At 49.6% G+C, this 24,513-nt stretch overlaps 1 protein-coding gene across 6 annotated transcripts; it reads left to right on the top strand.

Moving 5' to 3' along the window:
• The first annotated feature begins 523 nt into the window (after positions 1–523).
• On the top strand, positions 524–22,546 carry stab1 (stabilin 1). Of its 6 annotated transcripts, XM_049732940.1 has the most exons (69): positions 524–2,617; positions 2,989–3,235; positions 3,395–3,480; positions 3,789–3,858; positions 3,947–4,042; positions 4,124–4,237; positions 4,334–4,521; positions 4,587–4,723; positions 4,808–4,935; positions 5,074–5,150; positions 5,224–5,349; positions 5,441–5,599; positions 5,657–5,728; positions 5,949–6,062; positions 6,139–6,192; positions 6,390–6,470; positions 6,560–6,718; positions 6,829–6,891; positions 6,948–7,040; positions 7,210–7,296; positions 7,414–7,525; positions 7,614–7,800; positions 8,017–8,110; positions 8,203–8,361; positions 8,558–8,653; positions 8,765–8,860; positions 8,976–9,023; positions 9,092–9,225; positions 9,322–9,433; positions 9,537–9,614; positions 9,689–9,790; positions 9,894–9,998; positions 10,076–10,210; positions 10,295–10,423; positions 10,537–10,590; positions 10,662–10,775; positions 11,001–11,196; positions 11,436–11,531; positions 11,611–11,656; positions 12,070–12,149; positions 12,375–12,500; positions 12,599–12,672; positions 13,159–13,230; positions 13,319–13,438; positions 13,538–13,585; positions 13,676–13,753; positions 13,857–14,003; positions 14,292–14,420; positions 14,579–14,638; positions 15,124–15,300; positions 15,360–15,449; positions 15,666–15,812; positions 15,899–15,955; positions 16,032–16,209; positions 16,370–16,519; positions 16,624–16,728; positions 16,878–16,994; positions 17,167–17,299; positions 17,592–17,652; positions 17,896–18,040; positions 18,976–19,109; positions 19,284–19,449; positions 19,547–19,653; positions 19,734–19,853; positions 20,105–20,239; positions 20,314–20,418; positions 20,849–20,998; positions 21,275–21,379; positions 21,489–22,546. In XM_049732940.1, exons 1-69 carry the CDS (start codon positions 2,561–2,563, stop codon positions 21,552–21,554), a joined length of 7,683 nt encoding a protein of 2,560 aa, XP_049588897.1. In that variant the 5' UTR covers positions 524–2,560; the 3' UTR covers positions 21,555–22,546. The 6 variants fall into 6 exon arrangements, with proteins under 6 accessions (XP_049588897.1, XP_049588896.1, XP_049588894.1 ...); XM_049732939.1 differs by having other exon boundaries at positions 13,319–13,585; XM_049732937.1 differs by having other exon boundaries at positions 12,375–12,672; positions 13,159–13,438.
• Positions 22,547–24,513: the final 1,967 nt, after the last annotated feature.

Here is a 24,513-nt window from a genome sequence, read left to right on the forward strand (position 1 = left end):
AGGATAATTGGAGAAATTGTCAGCGGGAATTTGGAAAGATTAAATAAAACATTATAGTTATTTTAGGGGGAAAAAATATGAATATAAAGTAAGAGTCTTTCAAATAAAACAGTCGCCTGGTCATATATTTGGGGTAAGAAATTTCGGAATAAAAGATTAAAGTTACTCGAGACTGAAACCTTGTAAATATTGGCATCAGAGGACTTGTCTGTTGCTAAACTGCTGACTCGTCTTTGTCCTGAGAAAAACATCCGCAGAAGAAAAAAAAAAAGTTCCCATCGACACTTGCCCTCATCATGGTCGTCGCAGCCGCGGCGGCGATCTTGATGACTGTGCAGCGCCGTCGCCTTGCTACTATTTGCGCTTCCTTTCAGCTTGGCCGTGATGCGCCGCTCCATTTCCGCTTTGAGGGACAAGTGCTTGACTCTACGGAAAGCGTCCACTTGGCCAAAAGTCACACCATCCGCTTATCGATGAGCGTCAATAGAAATTGTCATGTTTGCATTTTGTGGGGGGGGGGGGGGGGGGGAATAATTAAAAAAAAATGAGAATTTTCTTGAAATGTAATTTTTGATGTGGATATTATGGGATTGAAGTTAAATCATAAACAATTTAAATATTCCTTCTAAATATAAAGGAACCAAAATATGCCATTAAGTTTGTTTTCCGTGTGTCTGCCCCCTTCCAAGCATAAATGGTACTGCCAATCTGTTGAGATTTTTTTCTTTTTGAATCAGTTAGCCCCCCAGACCTGGCGGCGGTCTCGTACTCTGCTGCAGAATCTGCTGAGTTTGTGTGACGTGCGTTTTTCGGCAGCTCATATGGTCACTTTTATTTTGCCGGGGGGGGCGGGGGATTTTGTTTTTGCACGTCAGCAGTTTATTAGCTGATAAAGACTATTAGCTGATAGAGACGTTTGCAAGGTTAAGACCCTTGCTCGGATCCCCCTTCCTGTCATACTTGCTGTTTTCATAACTGCACAACAGGCCAACGATAACCTTATCGAGGCGTCCATTGCGTCGTGTGCATGAGATTTCTCACGACAGATCGGGCAACCTCGAGGCATAACCGCGATACGCCGATGAACTTTATCAGGCCGCCGCAGCAACCCTGGGTCAGATAAGTGCAAAATACGCGCACGTACAAGGTCGGCCTGGAATCAAAGCCAATATGTCCTAAGTCCGCCTTGCCGTCCGTCTCAACTGAACCAGAATACTGGTTGGAATAGTGTCCAAATGTAATCTGATTGCCACATTTACAGAATAGTGAGATGGACGACACTAAATTAGGAAGGATGCGTGGTTCTATAATTGGAGGCGGAGCCAAGGCTGGATGACTGGCCCAAAAAACAAAAAGTGATGATTTGGCTGGCTCGCTTACATCCTAGTAAGTGGAGAAACTATTTCAATTGTCAGCATCGGAGCGTTGGTGCACTTCCCGCTATTGTTCCTGGCAGCGTGAACTTTGACCTCTTGTCGGCTGGTTCCCGACGTCGGCGTTAAAGCCAGGAAAGAAAGTGCTTTGGCGTTCCTTTCTTTCTGCGCAGTCGCAGTGTCAGCTTGTACGAGGAAATCCGTCCCAATTGCTGCGGCCCACGGGGACCACGGGAAATCCGCCCTAAACTTCCTGTCAGGAAGCAAGGATTTCTCGTAATCTGTCGTCTACAAAACGGAGACCTGCCACACTCAAAACAAAACAATTATTTAAACAAGGTCGCTCATTCGTACATGTGCTTATTAGATAATCTCACCATTTTTTAATTCAATCAAAAAGTGTCAAAGTTGTCTTTTTCTTAGTTTAATTGCCGCAAATCAATGAACACATTATTTTAATGATGAATGTAAATCTGAACACAATGTAAGGGAAAACAGCGAAAGAAAGGCAACAAACCTCGCTTTAATTAGACTTTATTGTGTTGAATGCATAAATTGTTGTTTTTTTCTTTTACTTTTATTTACAGTAAAGCCACACAGTATTTAACGAGACAAATGAATGGTTATGTTTTAAGGGTTGTTTTTTTCTGGGAAAATGTAATTGGCATCTTCAGAAAACAAACTACAAGTCATAAATAGTCATTTTGTATTGAAGGTGGAGACAAAAAAAAAAAACTGTTTTTACTTTACACCTGCCAATAAATTCAAAAATTATAAAAGAAATGATGCGAATGATGCTTTTCACAACTGACATTTTCTTCCCCGCCATTGATGTATCAGTATGTGAAAATGATCCGTGTGCCGAGTCCATGAGCGGGCAGGAGGAAATGGTGTCACTGGCTCGTTTGTGTTGTGCCTTTTCATTTTTCCTCCCACCTCTTCCTTGATTAGAAAGGAGAGGGCGGCCCGGACGACACATTCGGCACGACACGACACGACTGACGGCCACAGCCTCCCATGCTTGTGCGCACTTTTGTCACTTTCAGCAGAATACTTCTCAAGGTCCCCGCACAGACTTTTTGACACTGTCTGCGGCGGATCTTTTCTTTTCCCGTCTTGTGACGGGATCGTTTTTTTTGTCTTTTCGGGGCTTTTTCCTATTTTATATTGTAGTGGGGCCCTCAACCATGCTACTACTGCTGCTATTACAACTACTTGGACTACAAACTTCGCTGCAACTACAGGTAACGCACAATTTTTCTTTTAAGCACAATATTTGTGATATTAGAGTTGTATTTTTGGGAGATAGTCTTCATTATGGTAATAAAATCAAGAATTGTACAAAGTCAGAATAACATAAGAAAAAAAATCCCAAAAAAAAAATCAAATATGACAGTAAAGTTTTTGGGTCATGTCAAGTTGTATCAATGTATATAACATTGATTAGTCTCCCCCCCCCCCCCCCCCCCCCCGCCATTGTTTTAATTTCTTTCAGAATGTTTCTAGAAATTTAGAGGTATTAGAATACCAGTCACTGTTGGTTCTTCTGCCTCATACTGTTGCTTCATCTGACCCTGTTCCTGCTTGATTTTGACCCCCGTTTGTCTTGTGCCAGGCGTCGCCACCGCCCGGCCGCTGCGACATCCCGCAGAGGCTGGACGTGTACACGACGTGCACGTCCTGCGCAGCGGTGACCAGCAGCCTGTGCCCACGCGGCTTCACCAACGGTGGCGTCAGCAACTGCAGCTACGTGGTCCTGATCGGCGCCAAGGAAAACTTGCTGGACGGCTGTCACCGCCTTTGCGTCAAGAACTTCTTGCAGCCGCAATGCTGCCCGCAGTACTGGGGACCACTTTGTCTCCGTAAGTAGTTTGAACAATATGATCGCCACATTTTTTTTAATGACATTTATTTTACTTGAATTTGCTTCAATGATTAGTGGCCAAAGCTTGAAGTAAACAAAGGTCTCTCAGAAGTAAAATGCTTGTTAGTGACCTGAGTGTCGCCACTGTGGCCCGCAGCCTGTCCCAGCTGGTCGGGAAAGACCTGCAACTTCCACGGAACCTGCATGGATGGAGATCTTGGCAACGGGACCTGCGTTTGTGACGTGAGTGCTGTTCCTGCACGCCTGCCGCAAGCCCTGTTCCTACTGCCTTTACTGCTTTTGCTCTTCCTCCTAACTCCTCATTCCTGATGCCTCTAATGCCTATTGCTGTTGCTTCTAAGTGCTTCTTTTTTAATTCCTGTTCCTGCTACTACTACTACTGCCTGTTCCGGCTGCTTCTAACATACCTGTTCCTGCTGCTTCTCATGTATGCGTCCACGACTACGACCTGCTCCTGCAGCTTCCGAGTACCTGATCCCGCCATTTCTCGTTCCTGTTCCTGCGTTGTGTAATGCCTGCTTCTGCTGCAGGAAGGCTTCAGTGGCTTTGCGTGCCAGACATGCAGCAAGGAGAACACTTTTGGCAACGACTGTGACAAAGGTCAGAGGTCACATGCACACGAGACTGCGCCGGGTTATTCTGTGTGTACGATTGACACGTATGTGTCGTGTTATGTGTTTGGCGCTAGCGTGCGACTGTGAGCACGGCACGTGCGACCAAGGCCCCGAGGGTAGCGGCCAGTGCTTCTGTCAGCCGCCGTACACGGGCAAGCGATGTGACCAAGGTGACACTGCACTTGCTCATTATCTCGAAAAAAGGAACAAAATCCTATATTGACATTTAAATAAATCAAAAACTACTTCAGTGAACAACAGGTGCAGCGCGTGCAGCCCATACTCGTACTGCTCAGGAGAAGGTGAAGCCGCCACGTGTGAATGTTTGCCAGGATACACGAAGACACCCAAGAACAAATGCGCAAGTAAACATGGCGCCCGACGCTTTGGTTCTTTGAACCGTGATCTGATGCGGCGTCCTTTTTCCATTTTTTTTTTTTTTACTGTTTTATTGTTTTTAGGCATGTGCGTGTCGAGCAGCTGCGACGTCAACGCTCAGTGCTCCACGCAGGGGTCAAAGGTCAGCTGTGCCTGCAAGGCCGACTTTGACGGCGACGGCCGCGTCTGCGTACCCAAAAACCCCTGCACCGTCAACAACGGCGGCTGCCCTCTCAACTCCACCGTCTGCATCTTCAAGGGGCCCAACAAGGTACGGTTAACCAGCGCCGCCGCGGCAAGGCGGACGGGATGTCGGTGACGGATTTTGTCTCCCAGGTGGCCTGTGAGTGCATGTCCGGCATGATTCCTGTGGGGGGCACCGCCGAGTCGGGCTGCAGACTGCTTTCGGCCTGCGCGTCGGACACCTGCCACTCGTCGGCCGTCTGTCAAACTGGGCTGGATGGAAAAGCTAGGTCGGACAAATGTTTCTGCACGTTTTTATTGAAAAGGTGCTTAAATTGTACGAAATTCCACAAGCATTTTGTTTGTTTGCTCAGATGTGTGTGCATGCCAGGCGAGATCAGCGATGGGCGACGTTGCTATGGTAACCTGATGGAGCGTCTGCAGGACCTGAATCGCAACGGAGCGCAGAAAGGAAAACTCACGGGGGCCCTTGACCTCTTCGGTATCAACATTCTACTCCCCACTCTTATTTTGCTTCTTACCAGACAAATCCTAACCGTAACGCAATGTCATTGAGAAATGTTGCCGAGCCGCACTCGTGTGTGTCATCTTCCAATTGTGTTTCTGTTTTGCATTTCAGCCAAAGGTTGTTTCTCGCTGATGTCTCACGACGGACTGTTCACAGCTTTCGTCCCTCTGCTCCAAACATCTCTGACTGTACGAAGCTCATGCTTGTCTTTGCACCTGGCCCCAGTCAAACGGTGACGTTCGTGCCGCTTTGCACCCGCAGTCTGTGGACGAGCAGAAGGTGTGTCGCAACCACCTGATCCTGGGTCAGCACCTCCTGCGGGACATGACGGACGGCCGACAGTTCAACATGTACGGAGGCGCCAAATTGAGGAGCAAGGACAACAAGGTAAGATTTTGATTGTCAACCCTAAAAAAAATATGTAATAACTCAGCTCTTTTCAAATCAGTGCATGCATTTGTGTGTTGCGGCCGGCTAGCGTTTCATCATGCTGCACGACCCCACGCGCACGTACGCCGTCGTCCAGGCCGACCTGCCGGCGGCCAACGGCGTCATCCACATCATCGACCGGCCAATCGCAGGGACCCCCGACGACTGGCCTGCTGCTTTTCCTATTCCAGCAGGAGAAGTCAATAAGGTACGGTACGGCAGATGTACCGCAAGAAGAATATGAATCATCTTTTTTGGATTTTAGTTTTCAACAATGAACATCGGGGAGGTTGTGAGAAAAGAGCCAGCCTTCAACCGCTTCCTGTCACTTGTTGATGTGAGTCGAGATGATTTTTTTTTTTTTTTTTTTTTTATAAAAACGTGCATGCTTTTTTGAAATGGCTGTTTGTTTATTTATTTATTTATTTACTTGTTTATTTTGGGTAGGGGAGTCATCCCCCAGCTTATTCATGAGTAATTTTGCCTGTTGGGCATGTTTTTTTGAAAACATGAGAAGATTTGGAAGCCATCCAAGACCTTTTTTTGTGCGTGTGCAGAATTGCGGCGCGGCGTTGCCCCTGAACGGGCCGGGCCCGCTGACCGTCTTCATCCCCAGCAACTTGGCCGTGGACAACGCCAGAGACGGGAGCATCCTCTACATGCTCAATCATGTGCGATAACCGCCCCCACCAGCATTATGTGCACTTGGCTCAGTCAAATCTCAATCTGCTTTCTTTTGGTCCTCAGGCCAAGGCCAAACTTCAGCAACTGCTGCGGAACCACATTTATACCAAGGGCAGCGTAAGGACGAATGTGTTATTTTTAAAGACGTGCAGAAATTGTGCACATTTTCTTACTTTATTTCACAATGGAAGATCCAATTTTGTATTTTCCCCATTTGAAATATAAAATAACCAATAATGCATTTATGAGATATTAAAGTCCAAATAACTAACTTCCAGTGATTTTTTTTTTTTTTTTTTTATGTCCCTGTACAGCTGACGTCCGATGACCTGACGTCTCTTCCTCACATCGAGACGACAGCCAACCAGCTGCTGAGCATTTCCACGTCTGCCGACGTAAGCTGCTCCCCCGTAGGCCGCCTTTGCGAGCCGACCCACGCTAACGCAACGGCGCCCCTCGGCCGCTCCTCGCCCTCTTTCCTCAGGGCGACATCCTGCTGGGCGACAAGGGCGTGCGCGTGCTGATGCCCAACAACCGAGCGCTCAACGGCATCATCCATGTGGTTGACGGCCTCCTCTACCCGCCCACCATCCTACCCATCATGCCGCACAGATGCGACCACATCCAAATCCAAATCACACAAGTCAGTCCTTGCACATGTGCGCACAAGCGCAAACAAAACACACACGCGCTCACCTCGACATTTTTTATTATTGTGCAAAATGACAAATAGAATTAATTTTGATCTTTCAGGGCCCGTGTGTTCACTGCAGTTACCTGTACGAGACGTCCTGTCCAGATGGCAGCACTGAACTGGTAAAAGTCTGTCTGTACATACGTCCGTCCGTCCAACTAAATGGCACGTGTTTCAGAACACTCACCTGATTGGCTGCGACTACACGCCATCCCCTCTGCATCGGTCGCCGAGCAAAGGCTGCGCCAAGAACTGCAACGTCACCACACGGGTCAGACGACCGTCGCAAACATTTGATTCACCGTCCACCAAAGATGACGAGCTTACCGATGTTTTCACTGTCCGACTAAATTGATGAATTCGCTAAGAATGGCCTTTGACAATATTTGTCATATGTCAAGCGGTGGAACTGACAGCAATTGTGTGGTGTTCCGGAGCAGACGCCCGAGTGCTGCGATGGCTTCTTTGGGCCCGACTGCAAGCCGTGCATCGGAGGCTTCCAGCATCCCTGTTACGACAAAGGAAAGGTTAGCGGCGGCAATTGGCTTCATTTTCGAGTGGCCTTCCTCAAGTAGAGGGGCGAGCAAATCATTTTTTTGATATATTGACGCCATCATGTAACACATCATTTCCATTGTTTACAGTGCTTTGACGGTATCCGTGGCAACGGCTCCTGCAGCTGTCAATCGCCCTTTGAGGGCGTGGCCTGCCACATCTGCTCTGACCCAGCCAAACACGGAGAGCACTGCGACGAAGGTGATGTGCGCCCCGACCCCGCTGGTGGGAGGGTGGCCATCTGCTTCCGACACTCAGCCAGCTGTGCGTGTGCATTGCGTGTTCACAGAGTGTCACTGCCTCCACGGCGTGTGCGACAACCGGCCGGGCAGCGGCGGCGTGTGTCGACGCGGCTCATGTCTGGAGGGTTTCTCCGGAGAGCGTTGCGATAAAACGGCCTCGCCGTGCAACGCTGACGGCCTGATGGAGCACTGCCACATCAACGCGTACTGCACGCACAATGGCCTCCGAAGCACGTAAGGACGCCACGCCGGCTTGACAAAGTCGAGCCGCCATGTGGAGCAAATGCTCAGAGCAGTGTTGAGCTCAATGTTTAATTTTTGTTTTTTCCCCCTCCTTAAAAATAGTTTTGTCTTCCTTCAAATCCGGTCCATTTTTTCCAAATATTTTTTGATCTGATTTGTTTTCTGCAAGTCTGCAACTGCTTTCTCTCCTGCTGCTTTCGGCGCCAGGTGCGTTTGCCGGGACGGCTACGAAGGTGACGGCCACTCGTGCACGGCCATCAACCGCTGTTTGAAGAGCAGCAGAGGAGGCTGCCACGCCAACGTTAGCTTTCGCCACGACTTTCCGCAAGAAGCCAATCAAAAGAAATGTTTGCAGCATCTGTACTTGAGCGCTTGTGTTTTAATTGTTGGCAGGCGGAGTGCGTGTATTTGTCTCCGGGCAACGTGTCGTGCGTGTGCGTGGAGGGTTGGACGGGTGACGGGCGCGTCTGCGTGGAGATCAACAACTGCCAGACGGCCGAGCGAGGAGGCTGCAGCCCAAACGCAGACTGCAACCACATCGGACCCGGGCAGGTGAGTTTGAAATAGAGCTCTTGAGATGATTGGTTGTTTCCGTTGAGGATTTCTTCTTCTATTTGAATAATACAAGGTGTCAAGTATAAGGCTGTCTTCCTTCTAAAGAGCTCCAGACTCTAATTTGGCATTTTTCATTGTGAATCTTTGTTGTTGTTTCTTAACATGCAGATTGTTCGTGCGTGTGTGTCTGCAGAGCGAGTGCGTGTGTAAAACGGGTTACATGGGGAACGGCGCAGATTGCGACCTGGTGAACCCGTGCTTCAGCAAAAACGGAGGCTGCCACGCCCTGGTAATGACGCCCAGGTGCCGCAGCGCACTGATCGGACGAGGCCTTTCGTTTCACGTGGTGCCGTTACATCATCTTGTAACATATCTGAAAAGCCTTGGAATTGATTTGCAGGCAAAATGCAATCAGGTGGAGGACGGCAACCGCACGTGCACGTGCCCCGACGGCTACGAAGGAGACGGAATCATCTGCTACGGAACCTTGATGGAGGTCAAAACTCGGCAATCCGACTCACGTGTGGCGATTTTATACGTCAAATGCGAGCAACTTTGTCTTACGCCTAACGCCATGAGAGTTGCAACTTTAAAAAATGTTCTTTGTTCAGGAGCTGGACATGAATCCTATCTTCAGCGGCCTGTACTACATGATCCACGTGTGTAAACGCCGTCACGTCTTCAAATGACATCACGCCGTGGTTCGAGCTGCCGATTATTCCCGCAGAGGTACCCTCAAGCCGCTGAGGACCTGAGCGGCAACGTGACCGTGCTGGTCCCCAGCAGACCGGTGCAGCAGAACATGAGTGACGCCGACTTCATTTTCTGGAACACCAGGCATCACCTCCCGCACATCCTGCGGTGGGTCAGCTCGCGCCCACACACAAAAACAGAAACATCAACACACACACTCGCACCGCTGGATTGCTGACTTCCCGTGTGACTTCCTGCTTGCAGGGCTCACTTTCTGCCAGGCAGATACTCCGTGGAAGACATGGAGAGCCTGATTGGCCAAAAGCTGCCCTCCATGCACGTGCCCACCCAATGGGAGATCCAGAACAGCAGCAAGGTAGCGGCACACTAACGGTCAACAGCCTCGGAGTTGCGTTTGGAACATTGGCTCCGCCTATCCCAGTTGCGGCCCACTCGAGTCCGCTGTGGTGTCATCGCAGGGAATTCTCATCGGTGGCGCCGCCGTGGTGACCCGGAACCAGCCGGCCATCAACGGCTACTTCCACGTCATTGACAAGGTGGGACGGCTCATCGAGGATGCTCGAGCAAGACGGCAACCTGAGCGTGAAAAATAGATGAGGTATCTTTTCAGATTTTGTTTCCATCCCGTTCGGACCTCCCGCCTGAGCCGCTCACCCTGAAGGCCTTCCTGGAATCATCGCCAAACTTCAGTCTCTTCCATCAATACGCTCTGGTGGGTCACACTGGGTGTGTTACGTCGTGTGTTGTGTCGTCGTATGCTTTGTGTGTGTACCTTTGTTGTTGTTGATTGTGGTTTTCCACCCCCGCTTTGTCAGATGTACAATCTGTCAGGGGAAATCCAGCAGACTGAGTTCACCCTTCTGCTGCCCACCGACGACGCCATCCGTCAGTACCTGAGTGAAGGCAACGCCACCCAGCTGGTAGGTGGCCTGCCACACCAGACACGGACACGCTAGCCAAATGCCACTGAGAGCCGCTAACGCGTTCCTTTCCGCAGGACGCCGACGTGTTCAAGTATCACGTGATTCGCAAACAGCTGCTCTTCCCTGAACGACTCTATGACGGTTTACTCGTGAGCACTCTGCTGGGTGCCGACTACCAGGTACAGTTCCACCTGGACTCCAACAATCAGGTAAGAAAAAGATTTTGTGACCTCCCGGGCCTTTCATGTTGTTCTGACGCTGGCTCACCCTTTCATTGTCCTCGGTGGCTCCAGACGTTGGTGAACGACGTGCCACTGGACGGCACCTTCAGCGAGACGCAGTTCGGGGTCATCATCGTCCTCCCGCGTGTCCTCCCTGTGCGCCGCAACAGATGCAGCCAGGAGGTTATGCTGCAAGTCAACGTAAGCGCTCAATCGGAGGGGGGGGGGGGGGTTGCTTCAAGCCAGGAGAGACCCTGTGGGTTGCTATGATTGTTTGGCATTGTCACAGTATGATCCGTCTGTTTGCTGATTAGGGCCGGTGTACTGCCTGTGACGGACCCCCCCGCTGCCTCAACAGATATCAGCCGGTGAGTCTGTCAATCACGCGGATCCCAACCACCGTGGCAGTTCTTCCATGCGTGTTTTTGCTCCACCTCAGATCACAATGCAATTCCCGGAGAACATGAAGCCCAACTGTCGATACAGAAAGCGTGTTGGCATCCGCAGGAAGTCCATGCCAGGCTGCGTCATAAAATGTCTGCAAGTCGCCAAGGTAGCCGCTGCCTGAGCTAGCAACTTGAAAGGAAAAAAATGATTTGCTAAGATTTTGGAGCGTGACCTGGAGTTGGGTTGCCTTTCACAAGAGGATGCTTGAAATGCTAACACAATGGATGCCCTGGAGCCGGCCGGGTGCTAGCTCAGATGAGAATTGATGGGAAGCTAACATGTTAGCCACCCGCGCTTGTGACTCTGAGGCTTCCTGACGTGTGCCCCGCAGGATCAGTCGTGTTGCCCCGGTTACTACGGGCACGAGTGCTTCAAATGCCCGGGAGATGTGGGCAGCTGGTGCTCCAATCACGGCCAGTGTCAGGACGGTCTCCGTGGCAACGGGGAGTGCCGCTGCTACGAGGGTTTCCACGGCACCGCCTGCGAGGACTGCGAGCCTGGACGTTACGGTGTCAACTGCACTTCAAGTGAGACGCTGGCACACACACGCGCACGCATGGACACAATCACAAACGTACACACGTGCACAGAGTCACACAACGTCACAGACGTGCAAAAGTAACGCAAAGTGGAATCAAGAGAAACTACTACTTTCCTTTTGAAGACGCAGGGCAGGGCAGGGCAGACGTGTGTTTTGTGTGTCCGCATGTATGCCAATACTTGTTTTGTGTTCCTGTGTGTGTCCATCTGGGTGTGCATCTCCCAGAGTGCGCCTGTGACCACGGCAAGTGTGACGACGGTTTGTCGGGAAGCGGCAGGTGTGACTGTCACAAAGGATGGAAGGGGGCCTCGTGCTCCATCGGTAAATACGCAAGCGACTCAAATTGCGTAACCTCCCATCATCTGTGTGTGATGTGTGTGTTTGTGCTTGTGTGTGGCAGAGATCAAGGACGATGCCTGCGGAGGAGTCTGTGATGAGAACGCCAAGTAGGTTCTATTAATGTGTGTGCGTGTGTGTCACCATTTTGGTGCAAATGTCTCCAGGCAGTGCAGCACGCTGAAACACTCGTTAGCACATCCGCCTCACAGTTCGGAGGGTGAGGGTTCGATTCCACCTCCGGCCCTCCCTGTGTGGAGTTTGCATGTTCTCCCCGTGCCTGCTTGGGTTTTCTCCGGGCACTCCGGTTTCCTCCCACATCCCCAAAACAGGCCGATTGAGCACTCCAAATTGTCCTTAGGTGCGAGTGTGGATGGTTGTTCGTCTCTGTGTGCCCTGTGATTGGCTGGCAACCAGTTCAGGGTGTCCCCCGCCGACTACCCGATGACTGCTGGGATAGGTTCCAGCATGCCCGCGAATCCCGTGGGCCAAATGGCTGACGGGCATGTGGTGGTCGTTTCAGCTGCATCACAGGGCCGCAGGGGAGCGCGGCCGCCTGCGTTTGCGTGGCCGGCTACAAAGGCAACGGCAGCGTGTGCCAAGGTAACAGCCGCGTTCTCTCTTTCAATTGCTTCCACGGCTTGTGCTACTTCAGTTCATTTTTTGAACATTTATTTTTATGACTGCTTGTCCAACTCCTGCCTCTACTACTTGTATTTCTTCCACTACTTCACAACTTGGGTTACGCCATGTCTTCGTCCCCCTTGTACGATTTGCGCTTCTTCTCCCGATACGGCTTGTCCTTCATCACACGTGCCTGTTCCTCAGAGGTGAACCTGTGCAGCCTGTCCAATGGCGGCTGCTCGCCGTTCGCCACCTGCGCCGCAGTGTCGGCGGGCGTGCGCACCTGCACCTGCAACAGGGGATACACGGGTGACGGCGTGGTCTGCCTGGGTCAGTTGTGTCACCCTTACACATCCACCATGTTGGCCTTCCCGGTGAAATTTCCTGCGTTCCGACCTTTACGGGTGGGTGGACTTGCTCTTTTTCAGAAGTGGACGGCTGCCTGGTTAACAACGGAGGCTGCCACAAGTCGGCCAACTGCATCCGAACAGGACCTGACACCGTAAGACGGCAGCTAACTGCAATGACGTCACGTCTTGGCGCTTTGGCCAATTGACGAACGAGCCAATCGTGAGCCGGACTGCGAGTGGAAGGCACTTTTCTCCTTTAGAGACTTGTCTCCAAAAACAGTTTCCCCTTGAGCTACGAGTGATTCCACATAGGAATTATTCCGAGATGGGAATAGAGCAGCGGTTAAGTGATATATTTAGTGCATATTCTCGAGAAGAAAGAAAAAAAAAAAAAAGAGGCGAAATGTTCCTGTCAAACAACTGCCGCTAGCATAATGCACGAGCTAACAGTTAGCATCTACTATGTGGCCGTGTTGTTAGCCTTTAAGCAAATGGCAACAAATGCAGAGAGATAAGATAAGAATACTCTCCGGCATATTCTTTCTCCTCCCCAACGGGTTTGATTCTTCACCTTCTCTTGAATGATGTGATTCCTGTTGGATGCCGGGTTGAAGATATTTTTGGGTTGTTTTCCCCAGGTGGCGTGCAGGTGCCAGATGGGCTTCCAAGGGAGCGGCCGCTTCTGTTACCCCAGTAACCCTTGCAGAACCGTACGTCTGCGTGCGCACGTTGATGTGTGCTCGCGTGTGTTTTTGCGTTTTTACATTTTTCTATGTGTTCATGATTGTGTGTGTGCAGAACAATGGCGGCTGCAGCAAATATGCCCGCTGTGAGTATTTGGGACTTGGCCAGAGGAACTGCACCTGCTTCCGAGACCACATAGGCGACGGCATCGATTGCCGCGGCAACACCAATGCCGTGAGTCACATGACCCAGATCTCCCCCCTCAGCTCCCCCCGGGCCGCCATCACAGCATTCTCCTTTTTTTTTTTTCTTCTTTTCGTCGTCATCGCACAGGAGGTGTCCCGAAACCCGGAGAACGCCTTCTTCCGTTACATGTTCTCTGTGAGTTAAAAAAAGCAAAAAAAAAAGCTCTACCTTATCACACAAGTTACACAACTTAAACCTTTTTATTTTGCTCTTTGTTCCATCTAGCAGTCAGACTATTTGAGTCTCTACGGCGATGGGCCATTCACCGTCTTTGTCCCCATCGACAATGACACGTATCCTGATGTGTGTACTCATCAGCCGCCATCTTGATTCTCTTCTTTCTCTACTTCGTGTTTGTGTGTGTGCTCACACGCACGTGGTTACGTTTGTGTGTGTGTTGGCGCAGGTTAGTGAGTGGAAGCTGTTTGGGCGTATCAGTGATCTGGTGCGGTACCACATTGTTTCCTGCGAGAAGCTGACTTTGAATGACCTCCAGAGCACCCAGCAGGCCATCGCCACATCCGGACACATGTTGAAATTTAGTCTGCACCAGGTCTCATTCAATTACACACACAAACACACAAACACACACACACAATTACACTGACAGACAGACAGATTCGCGGCCTCTTCTGTAACCAAGTAGTCTGGCAAGATTTGGTTAGAAGGATGAAAAAAAAAAAGAAATCTTGAGTCCAGAAAGGTTTCTTTGAGCAATAAATGCCAAGCCTTGAGCAAATGTGATAATCAATCCCGAACTATTTCAAAAGTTGGATAAACGATTCAAGGACAGCGGCGTTGGCGAGCATTTGGCTAACACGTGCGTGTTTGTGCGCGTCAGGGCTCGGTGTGGATCAACAACGCCTCTCGGATCATCAGGAGCGACTACACCACGTTCAACGGGGTCATCCACCACATCAGCAACATGCTCACCCCCTACCGGCTGAGCAGCAAACAACGCGTCACCAAGGTGCCGACCGCAACTTTGTGTGCTCATTTCTTATCATTTGTGTGTTTACATACGTACCGTGTGTGTGCGCTTGCGCTTGTTTATCTGTATCGTGAGGACACGGCACATACTTGTAAATCAACAAATCCAGCTTTCTTTCTTTCTTGCCTTCCTTCCAGATGAACTTCACTGCAGCTGCTCAATTTTATGGCTACAGCGGCTTCTACCAGTTAATCGAGGTAAACCCATGATGTGCTCCCGCTGTCATATCAGCCCCATCCATCCATCCATCCATCCATCCATCCATCCATCCATCCATCCATCCATCCATCCATCCATCCATCCATCCATCCATCCATCCATCCATCCATCCATCCATCCATCCATCCATCCATCCATCCATCCATCCATCCATCCATCCATCCATCCATCCATCCATCCATCCATCCATCCATCCATCCATCCATCCATCCATCCATCCATCCATCCATCCATCCATCCATCCATCCATCCATCCATCCATCCATCCATCCATCCATCCATCCATCCATCCATCCATCCATCCAGTTTCTGGCATCCATCATGCCAATCATTCTCTCCTCCACCTCCGTTTATCAAGCTGCCCGTCATCCAGCCATTTAGCACCACGGCCTCACTTTCTACTTCCTCGCCACCGTGCACGGGCTTGCGCTTTGACGAGTTTTTTTTTGTTTTGCGGGTGCAGCGCGCCGGCCTGCTCCCAGTGCTGCAGTCGTCCATCCACCAGCCGTTCACGATGTTCTGGCCCAGTGACCGGGCCCTCAGCTCGTTGCCCCCTGAAAGGCAGCGCTGGCTCTCCAGTCCCGACCACCAGGAGGAGCTGGCCGCCACTGTCAAAGCGCACATCATACGCAGCGCCAGGGTAACATGGCTCCACTAAAATGGCCGCTTGGACGCCATGACATATTTGTGCGTGTGTAGGTTATGGGCATCAGTCGGCCAAATAAGTACTCGTCCTTCCGCACCATGCACGGATCAAGAATCAAGTATAGCTGTGACAAAAACCTGGTGGTGAGAACAAACACACAAACACTGTTATTACGGTAATGACTGTTGTCTGGCATTGACGTGGAGATGGTAGTGATGGGCGAGGAGGAGGGGACCCTTACGTGGCAATCTGCCCGCCCTCACTTTCAGGAGCCAGAATGAGGGAAAACTTCAATTTGGCAAAGACGCCCTGCCCTGAGTGCGTTGTTCTTGCTTCTTTGTGTGTTTGTGCCAATGTAGGGCAACATATTGATCAACGAAAACGCGGCCAGGGTGGTGGAGCGCCACATGAGCTTTGACGAGGGCGTGGCCTACGGCATCGACCAGCTCCTGGAGCCCCCGGGCCAGGGGGCGCACTGCGACAGCGTGGAGAACAGAACCACCTTTGTCAGTACCGCAAAGTCACACAACCCGTGTTTTTTTTCTTCCCTCCGAGTACAGAGAGTGTAACGTGCGCTTGTGTGTCCAAACAGGGCCGCTGCGGCCGCTGTCTGTTCCCTCCACCCTGCCCCATCCGTCACCAGGACACGGTAAGGAGACCCAAACCCCTGCCCCCAAGCTTTCTCGCCCCACGATGGAGAAGATGAAGCGTGCGGCGCATTTCAGGGCCGCATGGAGAGCTGCATGAGAAGTCGCAGCAAGTACTCGCTGGGCTACATGCGCTGGGCCGGCGAACTGGACGACCCGTTCAGCTCGGTCAGAACCTTTGGCTGCAAGCGAGTGTGCCGCTTCCCGGGTTGGGTCCAGAAGTGCTGTAAAAACCACTTTGGCAGAGACTGTCAGGGTGAGGCTCAAGATTTTACGCTTGACTTTCACACACATCTCACTTGTTTTTTCTTCTCCTCTCAAAAAGACAATTTGAATGGAATTGTAAGTTTTCTTTTTTAATCGCAAAACTCTCAGTATCTCACAGACTGTCCACGTTTGTCCGTCTTTCTCTGCAGTGTGTCCTGGCGGCGTGGAGTCACCGTGCAGCGGCCACGGCGAGTGCAGCGACGGCATACGAGGGACGGGCAAGTGCAACTGTCCTGCCGGTTTTCAAGGCGACGCGTGTGAGACGTGCACGCCGGGACATTACGGCGCCAACTGCACAGGTTTGATCTTTGTATAACATCGCAAGCTTCCCGCACTTCAAGCATCTCAACAAAAATCAACTTGGAACGCGTCATCTCATCTTGTGTGTGCGTTTCTGCCCCAGCATGCGAGTGCGGTCAGCAGGGAACGTGCGACGAGGGCATGGAAGGCTCGGGCCAGTGCGTCTGTAGACCGGGCTGGAAAGGAGACCGCTGCCAGATCGACTTGGGTGAGTGATGCTGCTGCGTGGTGCCAGATAGTGCTATCCTAGCTTTTCCTGCATTTTATACTTCATACAGAGCGCCAATTCCATTCTCAATGTTGTTGACCGGAGGAAAAAGTAGGTTCTTACACTTAATACTGTGTGTGTGTGTATAGGTTCCATCCCCGAGGAGTGCCGTCTATGTCATGCTCAGGCCGATTGTTTTCCAGGGATGGGCTGCCAGTGCAAGTCTGGTTTTCAGGGCAATGGCACTATGTGCACTCCCGAGCCACGTGAGTTTTAACACGGCATCATGATTGTCACAAAACCTGCTCTAATTTGGGGAAGGCATAGACATGCTCCACTCTTTGTGCTCCATTTCGGGGGGCTGTGGGGGAGGGCCTGACTTCTGCTCGTCCTCTCCTCTATGCGCCAACGACATTGTTTGACGACAATGCCTCACAGCTCCGAATCTTTGCGAGGAGTACAACGGCGGCTGTCACCAAGACGCTGACTGCACCCAGACGGGACTGCGGGTCAACTGCACCTGCCGCAGCGGTTACCACGGCGACGGCCACGTATGCGACGCCATCAACAGGTGAACGGCAACGAAAAGGGATTCGTGTGGAATGTATGTGGCACCGGGATAAGTTGCTCAATAGATTTGGTTGACATGGCAACACACTAAAGCTGAAATATCCAATGGTCCAAATAAATGAATAAGAATTTGCTGAATTAATAATGAATGAACAAAAGAAAGAATGCAGTGTCATCCTGCAAATATTCAAATTTTGGTTGTTAATATCGGTCAGCGCTTTGGAGCGTGTTTAGGCCAGAAGGGGGGAGATGGGACCGCTCACCACCAGGAAAGTGATGGATGTGTTTTCCAGGTGTGTGGAGGAGACAAACGGCGGCTGCAGCGACTTTGCATCCTGCACGTTCACAGGCCCGGTGGGTACAAACGTCTCACTCATCGCATTTTCTTGGTTTGAGGTTTAGCCTTGGAAATGTCCCGCCGGCACGCTTTCCACTTCTGGTGTTAGCTGCACCAACGTTAGCTTCGATTAAGCTCCAATATTAGCTTCCGAAGTGAGTGTTGAGCATTAGCTTTTTAAATGCTTCTTTGTTTGGCTTTACTGTATTTGTCGATTTCCCGAGCGTCCACGTTACTAGCGGTAATCGTCTTCCGTACAGAATGAGCGCAAGTGCGAGTGCTTAGCGGGCTACGTGGGCAACGGAATCCAATGCCTGGAGAAAGTTGTGCCTCCCGTCGACCGCTGCCTGGAGGACAACGGTGGCTGTCATCCCGTGGCCTCCTGCAAGGACTTGCACTACCACGGTAACGCTTCTGGCGACATTGCGGTGACATTGTTTACGACGGAAACCAAGCTCTTGTATGTAACTGGAAAGATATGATCATGATGTCGAGACCATGCCGTTCCCATGTGGCGTTTTGTATAGATTAGGCTACCTACGACTTCACGAGATGTCTGTCACCACGGCGACAAATCTCTCATGCTCGTGACCTTTCCACAAGGTGTCTGTAACGTTTCCAAAAGAATTTTGTTACCATGACAACAGACATCTTCCGTCTTTTTTCTGCACCTGCTCAAGAGATCAGTGGGGTTTGTTTAAAGTGTAACACATTATTTCCCTGCTAATTTGTTTCCACGGTAACACAACAAGCAGGTATATTCGGAGCCCACCGTCTGTTACCACGGTAACAGCCATCATGTGACGTTTGTTACGCGTTACCTTGGTAACGTGTTCACCTGTTTCCATGGCAACCAGCTCAGCGGTAGAGTGTCCGCCCTGAGACTGGAAGCTTGTGGGTTCAAACCCCGGCCGGGTCATACCAAAGACTGTAAAAATGGGACCCATTGCCTCCCTGCTTGGCACTCAGCATTAAGGGTTGGAATTGGGGGGTTAGATCACCAAATGATTCCCGAGCGCGGCACCGCTGCTGCTCACTGCTCCCCTCTCCCCCAGGGGATGAATCAAAATCACCTGGTTAAATGCGGAGGACACATTTCACCACACCCAGATGTGTGTGTGTGTGACGATGATCATTGGGACTTTCATTCGGACTTTTAACACATTTATAGGTATATTCTGGAGACATTGGTGCCCTTCTGTTACCATGGTAACGCATATACTCTGACTCAAGCGCATAACCCTAATGAGTGATGCAGGTGTAATCGGTCTCGATGGCACCGAGCCGTCATTCTGTTAGCGTACTTAATGCGGTCTTGGATGTGGCGCTTGCGTTCTCAGCCAATACCGCGGGAGTGTTCCATGTTCGTTCACCGGAAGGCAAGTACAAGATGAATTTCAGTCAGGCGGATGCCGCGTGCCAGGCCGACGGGGGCGTCCTGGCTAGCTTCAAACAGCTGGGCGACGCGCAACAGGTACGCTTGTACCCGTGCTGTCCATCAATCGGCTAACATGCATGGATTTTTTTTTTTTTTTTTTATGGCTGAAGGACTGAACTTTTTAAAAATGTGGAGAAAAAAAAATGTGCGCACGTCTGGCGTTGTGTCCAGTCCAGTGTGCATTTATTGACGTAGCGGCTGTGCTTGCAGCTGGGCATGCATCTGTGCGTGGCCGGCTGGATGGAGGGCGGCAAGGTCGGGTACCCTACGCGCTTCCCCAGCATGAGGTGTGGCGAGAACCACATAGGCGTGGTCCTCTACAAGGATCCCGTGGACCAGAGCAGCACGTACGACGCCTACTGCTACAGGCTCTCAGGTGACTATCGCACCAAAATGGCGTCCATTGAAAAATCAGATGTAGGCAAAACGACATCTTGAGCTTTTGTGTGTTTCCCGCTTGTTGCCGTGTGCAGACGTGGAGTGCAAGTGTCCCGACGGCTTCGAAGGGGATGGCATCTTCTGCAACAGCGTCCTGATTAATGTGCTGGCGGCCTACGGCAACTTCAGCCTCTTTTACAAGGTGCCGCACGTTGCGTCTTCAAACCTGAAAGCGCCTTCATTCGATGTCAACATTTCTTTGTCTTTTTGGGGGAATTTCAGTCCTTGCTGGACTACAGCGGTTTGTCCACACAGGGCCAGGGTCTGGTCGATTTTTTGTCTCAAAGGCAGTCGGAGGTGACGCTGTTTGTCCCGCACGACGACGGATTCAGCCCCGGCCAAGTGAGCGCGCCTTTTCCAACTCTCTTCTGGATTATTACCGGTCATCTTTATTTCTATTGTGCGGAGCGGGGTGATTTGCAATCATTTTTCCTCTCTGAGTTATTTCTAGTTATGCAAGATGGTGATGATCATCAATAGTTTTTACTCTTTCGATGGTGGTGGCCTTGTTTCTAGTCATTCTCTTGTATTTGCACAAAGTAATGATTAGCACGACTCATTTCTCCCTTGTCTTGTTTTCGTGTGCGCGTTAGGTGCTCTCGGGTCGGGATGTGGAGTATCACATCTCTGCCAATCACGTCAGACGAGCATTTAAGGAGCTGCGACACCAGGAAGTCATCCCGTCCAGGCTGGGCTTTGACCTGTCTGTTACCCACGGCAACAACGAGGTCCAACCACAACACAATCCAATTTCCGCACTTAACCTTATTTTTATTAAATCTTTTACCACTTCCACCCTCAGAGTTGTAAACTGGTGAACCAGCGCCTCCTCTTGGCTTGGGACATCCCAGCCGTCAACGGGATCATTCACATTATCGAGGCGCCGCTAACGGCTCCGCCGCCTCAGGTGAGCTGGATAATGTCAAGGTGGAGCTTATTGAAAAGCCATCTCCTCTTATTTCATGTTTTAGACCATTCTATGACCTTATACCGAGATCTTCTCTCGTGGCCCCCATGGCTTCCTACTGAGGTCGTCGTCGGTTGCTTCACTATTTAACTTCTCATATTTTTTAGCCAAAGTAACACCTTCATACATCCTCAATCATCATACACGTAACATTGATTAACAGTTGATTACAAAACTACTTTTTGTTGGTTGTAATGTCAGTATTTGGAAAGCCAAGTCTTCCCTTTTTTTCGTTGCTGCTTAACAACCCCCATTCCAGTACGTCCTGAATGGTCCGTCCTCCCGTTGCCATGGTTACCAGCTCGTTTCACACAAGTGCCGTTATCTGGTTGATTAACGCGAGCGTGTGATTGTGTGCCGGCCGATCCAGGTTTCCCGCCACGCTGCGCACGGCCACGCTCACTCCAGCGGCACCGTGTCGGCCATCTTGGTGTCGCTGCTGCTGACCGCCGTGGCGGCAGGGATCGGATACTACGTCTTCAAACACAAAACGGATGCCTTCAGATTTCAGTACTTCAAAGTAAGTCCCACGCCCAACACACACACACACACACACACAATTGGGGGGGGAGGGGGGTGCTCAGATGTTAACATGGCTAATGGCCAGTGGCAGACGTTTGGCATCTGTCCCTTCAGTGGGGATTTAACTATTAGCATTTTAGATTGCAAGTGGCAACATATGGAGGCTTAAATAGGATTGGATTAAAAAAAATCAACTGATAGAAATGAGACAACTACTCAAATGGAGCTTGTGAGCACAAGCTAACAGCCAACAATCCCTCCTCTCGTGTATCAGAACGACGACGAGGACAATGCAACGGGCAGCCCGTCCAAACCCGCACTGGTCTCCATCCCCAATCCTTTGTACAGCGGCTCCAGAGCCTTCGCTGAGCCTTTTGGGGTGAGTCGTTTCGGCGCGCTACGCCAACTGGCATTGGTGATGTCACTTATTACTCATGTCACCAGTTATTGCTTGGTTGTGTGACTCCTTCCTTGCCTCCATACGGCAGGAGACCAGTCAGAGGGTAGAGCCGGAAGAACCTGAGGAACCTCCAAAGATCCTGGACCTGGATTAGTGAAAGGGCTCACCGGTTGAGCTTTTGTAACGGGCGTGTCTTGCGTATTCAAAAATCAAAGTTGTCGCACAACAGGAAGACAAAGTGATTGTCAAAAAGGTTTTGCACTAATCGTTTTCTACCAACCATGCGTTGGATGACTGATCATCTCAGTTCAAAAGCTCCATCTAACAAAGTTGCTAACCAAAAGAGAAACTACTGAGGACAAACAGCTCAGTTTAAATGTGTGGAGTCATGATGTTATTTGTGTGCAGTCATACACATAAATGTAAATAAAAACACCCTCAAATACACAATGACTGAAAGACACCCACAAAAACAAACATGCACACGCACACACACACACACACACAAAGTCATAGAAAAACAAGCACATAAATGTAAAGAAAAACACCCTCAAATACACAAAGACACCCTCAAAAACAACGACACATGCAAAAACACTCACACCCACCCACACCCACAGAGTCTGTGTTGCATGGTGTCATGAATCATTGATAGTGAATGTCGGCACTGCGAATGTGCTGAGCTCGTCACAAAAGACCCGTCACTGTTTGCGTGACATGCCGAGATGTCAAGATGTCTGCACAAATATCCCAACATGATGCAAAGGCGCGCACGAGCACACGCACTCAAAACACAATTTGTTATCTGCTCCAAAATAGAGGGTCTGATGTGACGATTTCTAGAAGCCATTTTAGGCATGGAACAAAAGGGCACATCAGAAGCCATTTGTTGCGACAGCATTTTTGCATAAGCACAATTCAAAAATCTAGTACGGGTACATTCATATTAATCGAATAAAACATGACAAATGCTGTGGAGTCTGAAAATGCTAACATCAATGTTAGGATTTGTGAATGTTGGAATTTGAAAATATAAAATGCCTAGCCAACAATGATCAAAACACTGCTTTGAGCCGCAGAAGGCTAACATTGTATTTGAAAGGAAACACTGACAACTACATTGAAGGTGATAAAATATCAATCAGCTATACTTGTACGTGTATTCTTTACTGACTCATGATAGTTAGCTGGCTGCTAAGTGCTTGAAGCTTTTCCTTATTTTTTCTTTGGGAAGGAAAAGGAAGAAAGGGGGAGGTTGGTCATCATCAACACGTGCAGCAGGTTTTTTCTGTTGTTCCTCGTAAAATGGTGTGCCCTCCCCCAACCCTGGAGGCTGAAATCGAGGCTGTCTTGTCGCTCTTTAGCACAGTCCCGAGTCCCTCATTGCTAGGTAGGAATTTTTATAGTCCTTGTCCTTATAGTCCTTATAATCACTTCCTAAAGTGATTCATTCTTTTTTCAGTTCATGACTTCAACCAGTAGGTGCCAGTAATGCGCATTGAAGCTGGTGCCACCTCGCCGTAAAGCAAAGCGAAGAAGAAAATGACGTAACTTCCCGTTTACTAATGAGTCGTAAATTGCTTTTCCAGTTCCCCAACTGAACGGCTTTGTGAGTGAATGAGTCAGTGATTTGCATTTCCAGTTCATCGCGAGAACGGATCAGTGAGGGAACGAATCCTGACTTTCCCGTTCGCGAACGAGTTAATGGGTGAACATCAACGGATCAGTCAGTGAAGGTGTTGCGTCTCCTGGCGTCGAATGTCGATTTACGATTTGCCAAGGAAAGAAAGAACATCACTTCTTTAATGCACGTTTTCTCCGAGCTAACGGCTAACTTGATTGCATGAAGGGATGCGCCGTTATGCAAAAACGGGAAGATTATGCTTCTATTTGGGTAATCTTGATTTTATAAGTTAAAATGGTCGTGAGCAGCAGGGGGGGCCCCATTTCAACCCCTTACACTGAGTGCCAAGCAGAGAAGAAATGGGTACCATTGTTATAGTCACTGGTATGACTCGGCAGGGGGTTTGAACCCACAACCTCCCAATCTCAGGGCGGACACTCTCCTCTTAGGCCACTGAGCTGGTAAACACTTGTATCGTAGTATAACACTTATAGTCGTTTTTAAATAACGTGTGTACCTAGATACGCCTAAATATTGTTATCCAATATATCTACTGCAATTTCACATTGGATTACTGGTTTGAAATTTACTTTTAATATTACTTTCAAATAAATATTTATGTGAAAACTTGTCTGGTGTTTTATTCCTTGTTTTTTTATTCGCCAATTAAAACATAAAAATCAGACATTTGGTTAACTGCTTTATATGACAATATGGATGTGTAGGTACACCTCATTTAAGCTCACAGCTAAAAATATTTTATCATAGAAAAAATTGCAACACAGTCGCTCGTGTGCTTCCCCATATAACCATTAAAACTATTTGCTTGTGAGCTGTCCATAAAAACATATAGATTCCAGGCAATGTGAGCGAGGGTTCCATAGTGTAGTGGTTAGTGCGCTGGACTCTCTCCCCAGCGACCCGGGTTCAAAGCCCAATGAAACCTAACTTATTTTATCATAGAACGATTTGCAGCACGGTTGCTCGTGTGCTGCCCCATATAACCAACCATTTGCTTGTGAGCTGCTCCATAAACCCATATAGATTCCATGCAATGTGAGTGAGGGTTCCATAGTGTAGTGGATAGAGCTATGGACTCTCACCCCAGCTACCCGGGTTCAAATCCCATTGGGACCGAGAATATTTTGTCAGAAAAAAACAGTTGCTCATGTGCTGCCCCATATAACCGTACACCTCTAAAGCTTTGGTTTACGGTTAGAGCGAGGGTTAGGGCTACGGTTAGGGTTACAGCTAGGGTTAGAGATAGAGCTAGGGTTAGGGTTAGAGCTCGTGTTAGGGATAGGGTTAGAGCTAGGGTTAGAGCTAGGGTTAAGGTTAGAGTTAGGGTTAGAGCTAGGGTTAGAGCTAGGGTTAGAGTTAGGGTTAGAGCTAGGGTTAGGGTTAGAGCTACGAATGAGTCGTGAATTGCTTTTCCAGTTCCCAAATGAACGGATTTGTGGATGAGTGAGTGAATAGTTGAGTGTGAGAG

The sequence above is a fragment of the Syngnathus scovelli genome, chromosome 11, assembly GCF_024217435.2.
Source record: "Syngnathus scovelli strain Florida chromosome 11, RoL_Ssco_1.2, whole genome shotgun sequence".
In the NCBI taxonomy this organism is placed as follows: Eukaryota; Metazoa; Chordata; class Actinopteri; order Syngnathiformes; family Syngnathidae; genus Syngnathus; species Syngnathus scovelli.

Bases quoted from the DNA above. Each gene is read 5' to 3' on its own strand.
- stab1 (XM_049732935.1), top strand. From the start codon at position 2,561: ATGCTACTACTGCTGCTATTACAACTACTTGGACTACAAACTTCGCTG. The intron at 9,999-10,075 runs GTAGGTGGCCTG...TCCTTTCCGCAG, and splicing joins AAGGCAACGCCACCCAGCTG to GACGCCGACGTGTTCAAGTA. The intron at 14,004-14,291 runs GTCTCATTCAAT...TGTGCGCGTCAG, and splicing joins TGAAATTTAGTCTGCACCAG to GGCTCGGTGTGGATCAACAA.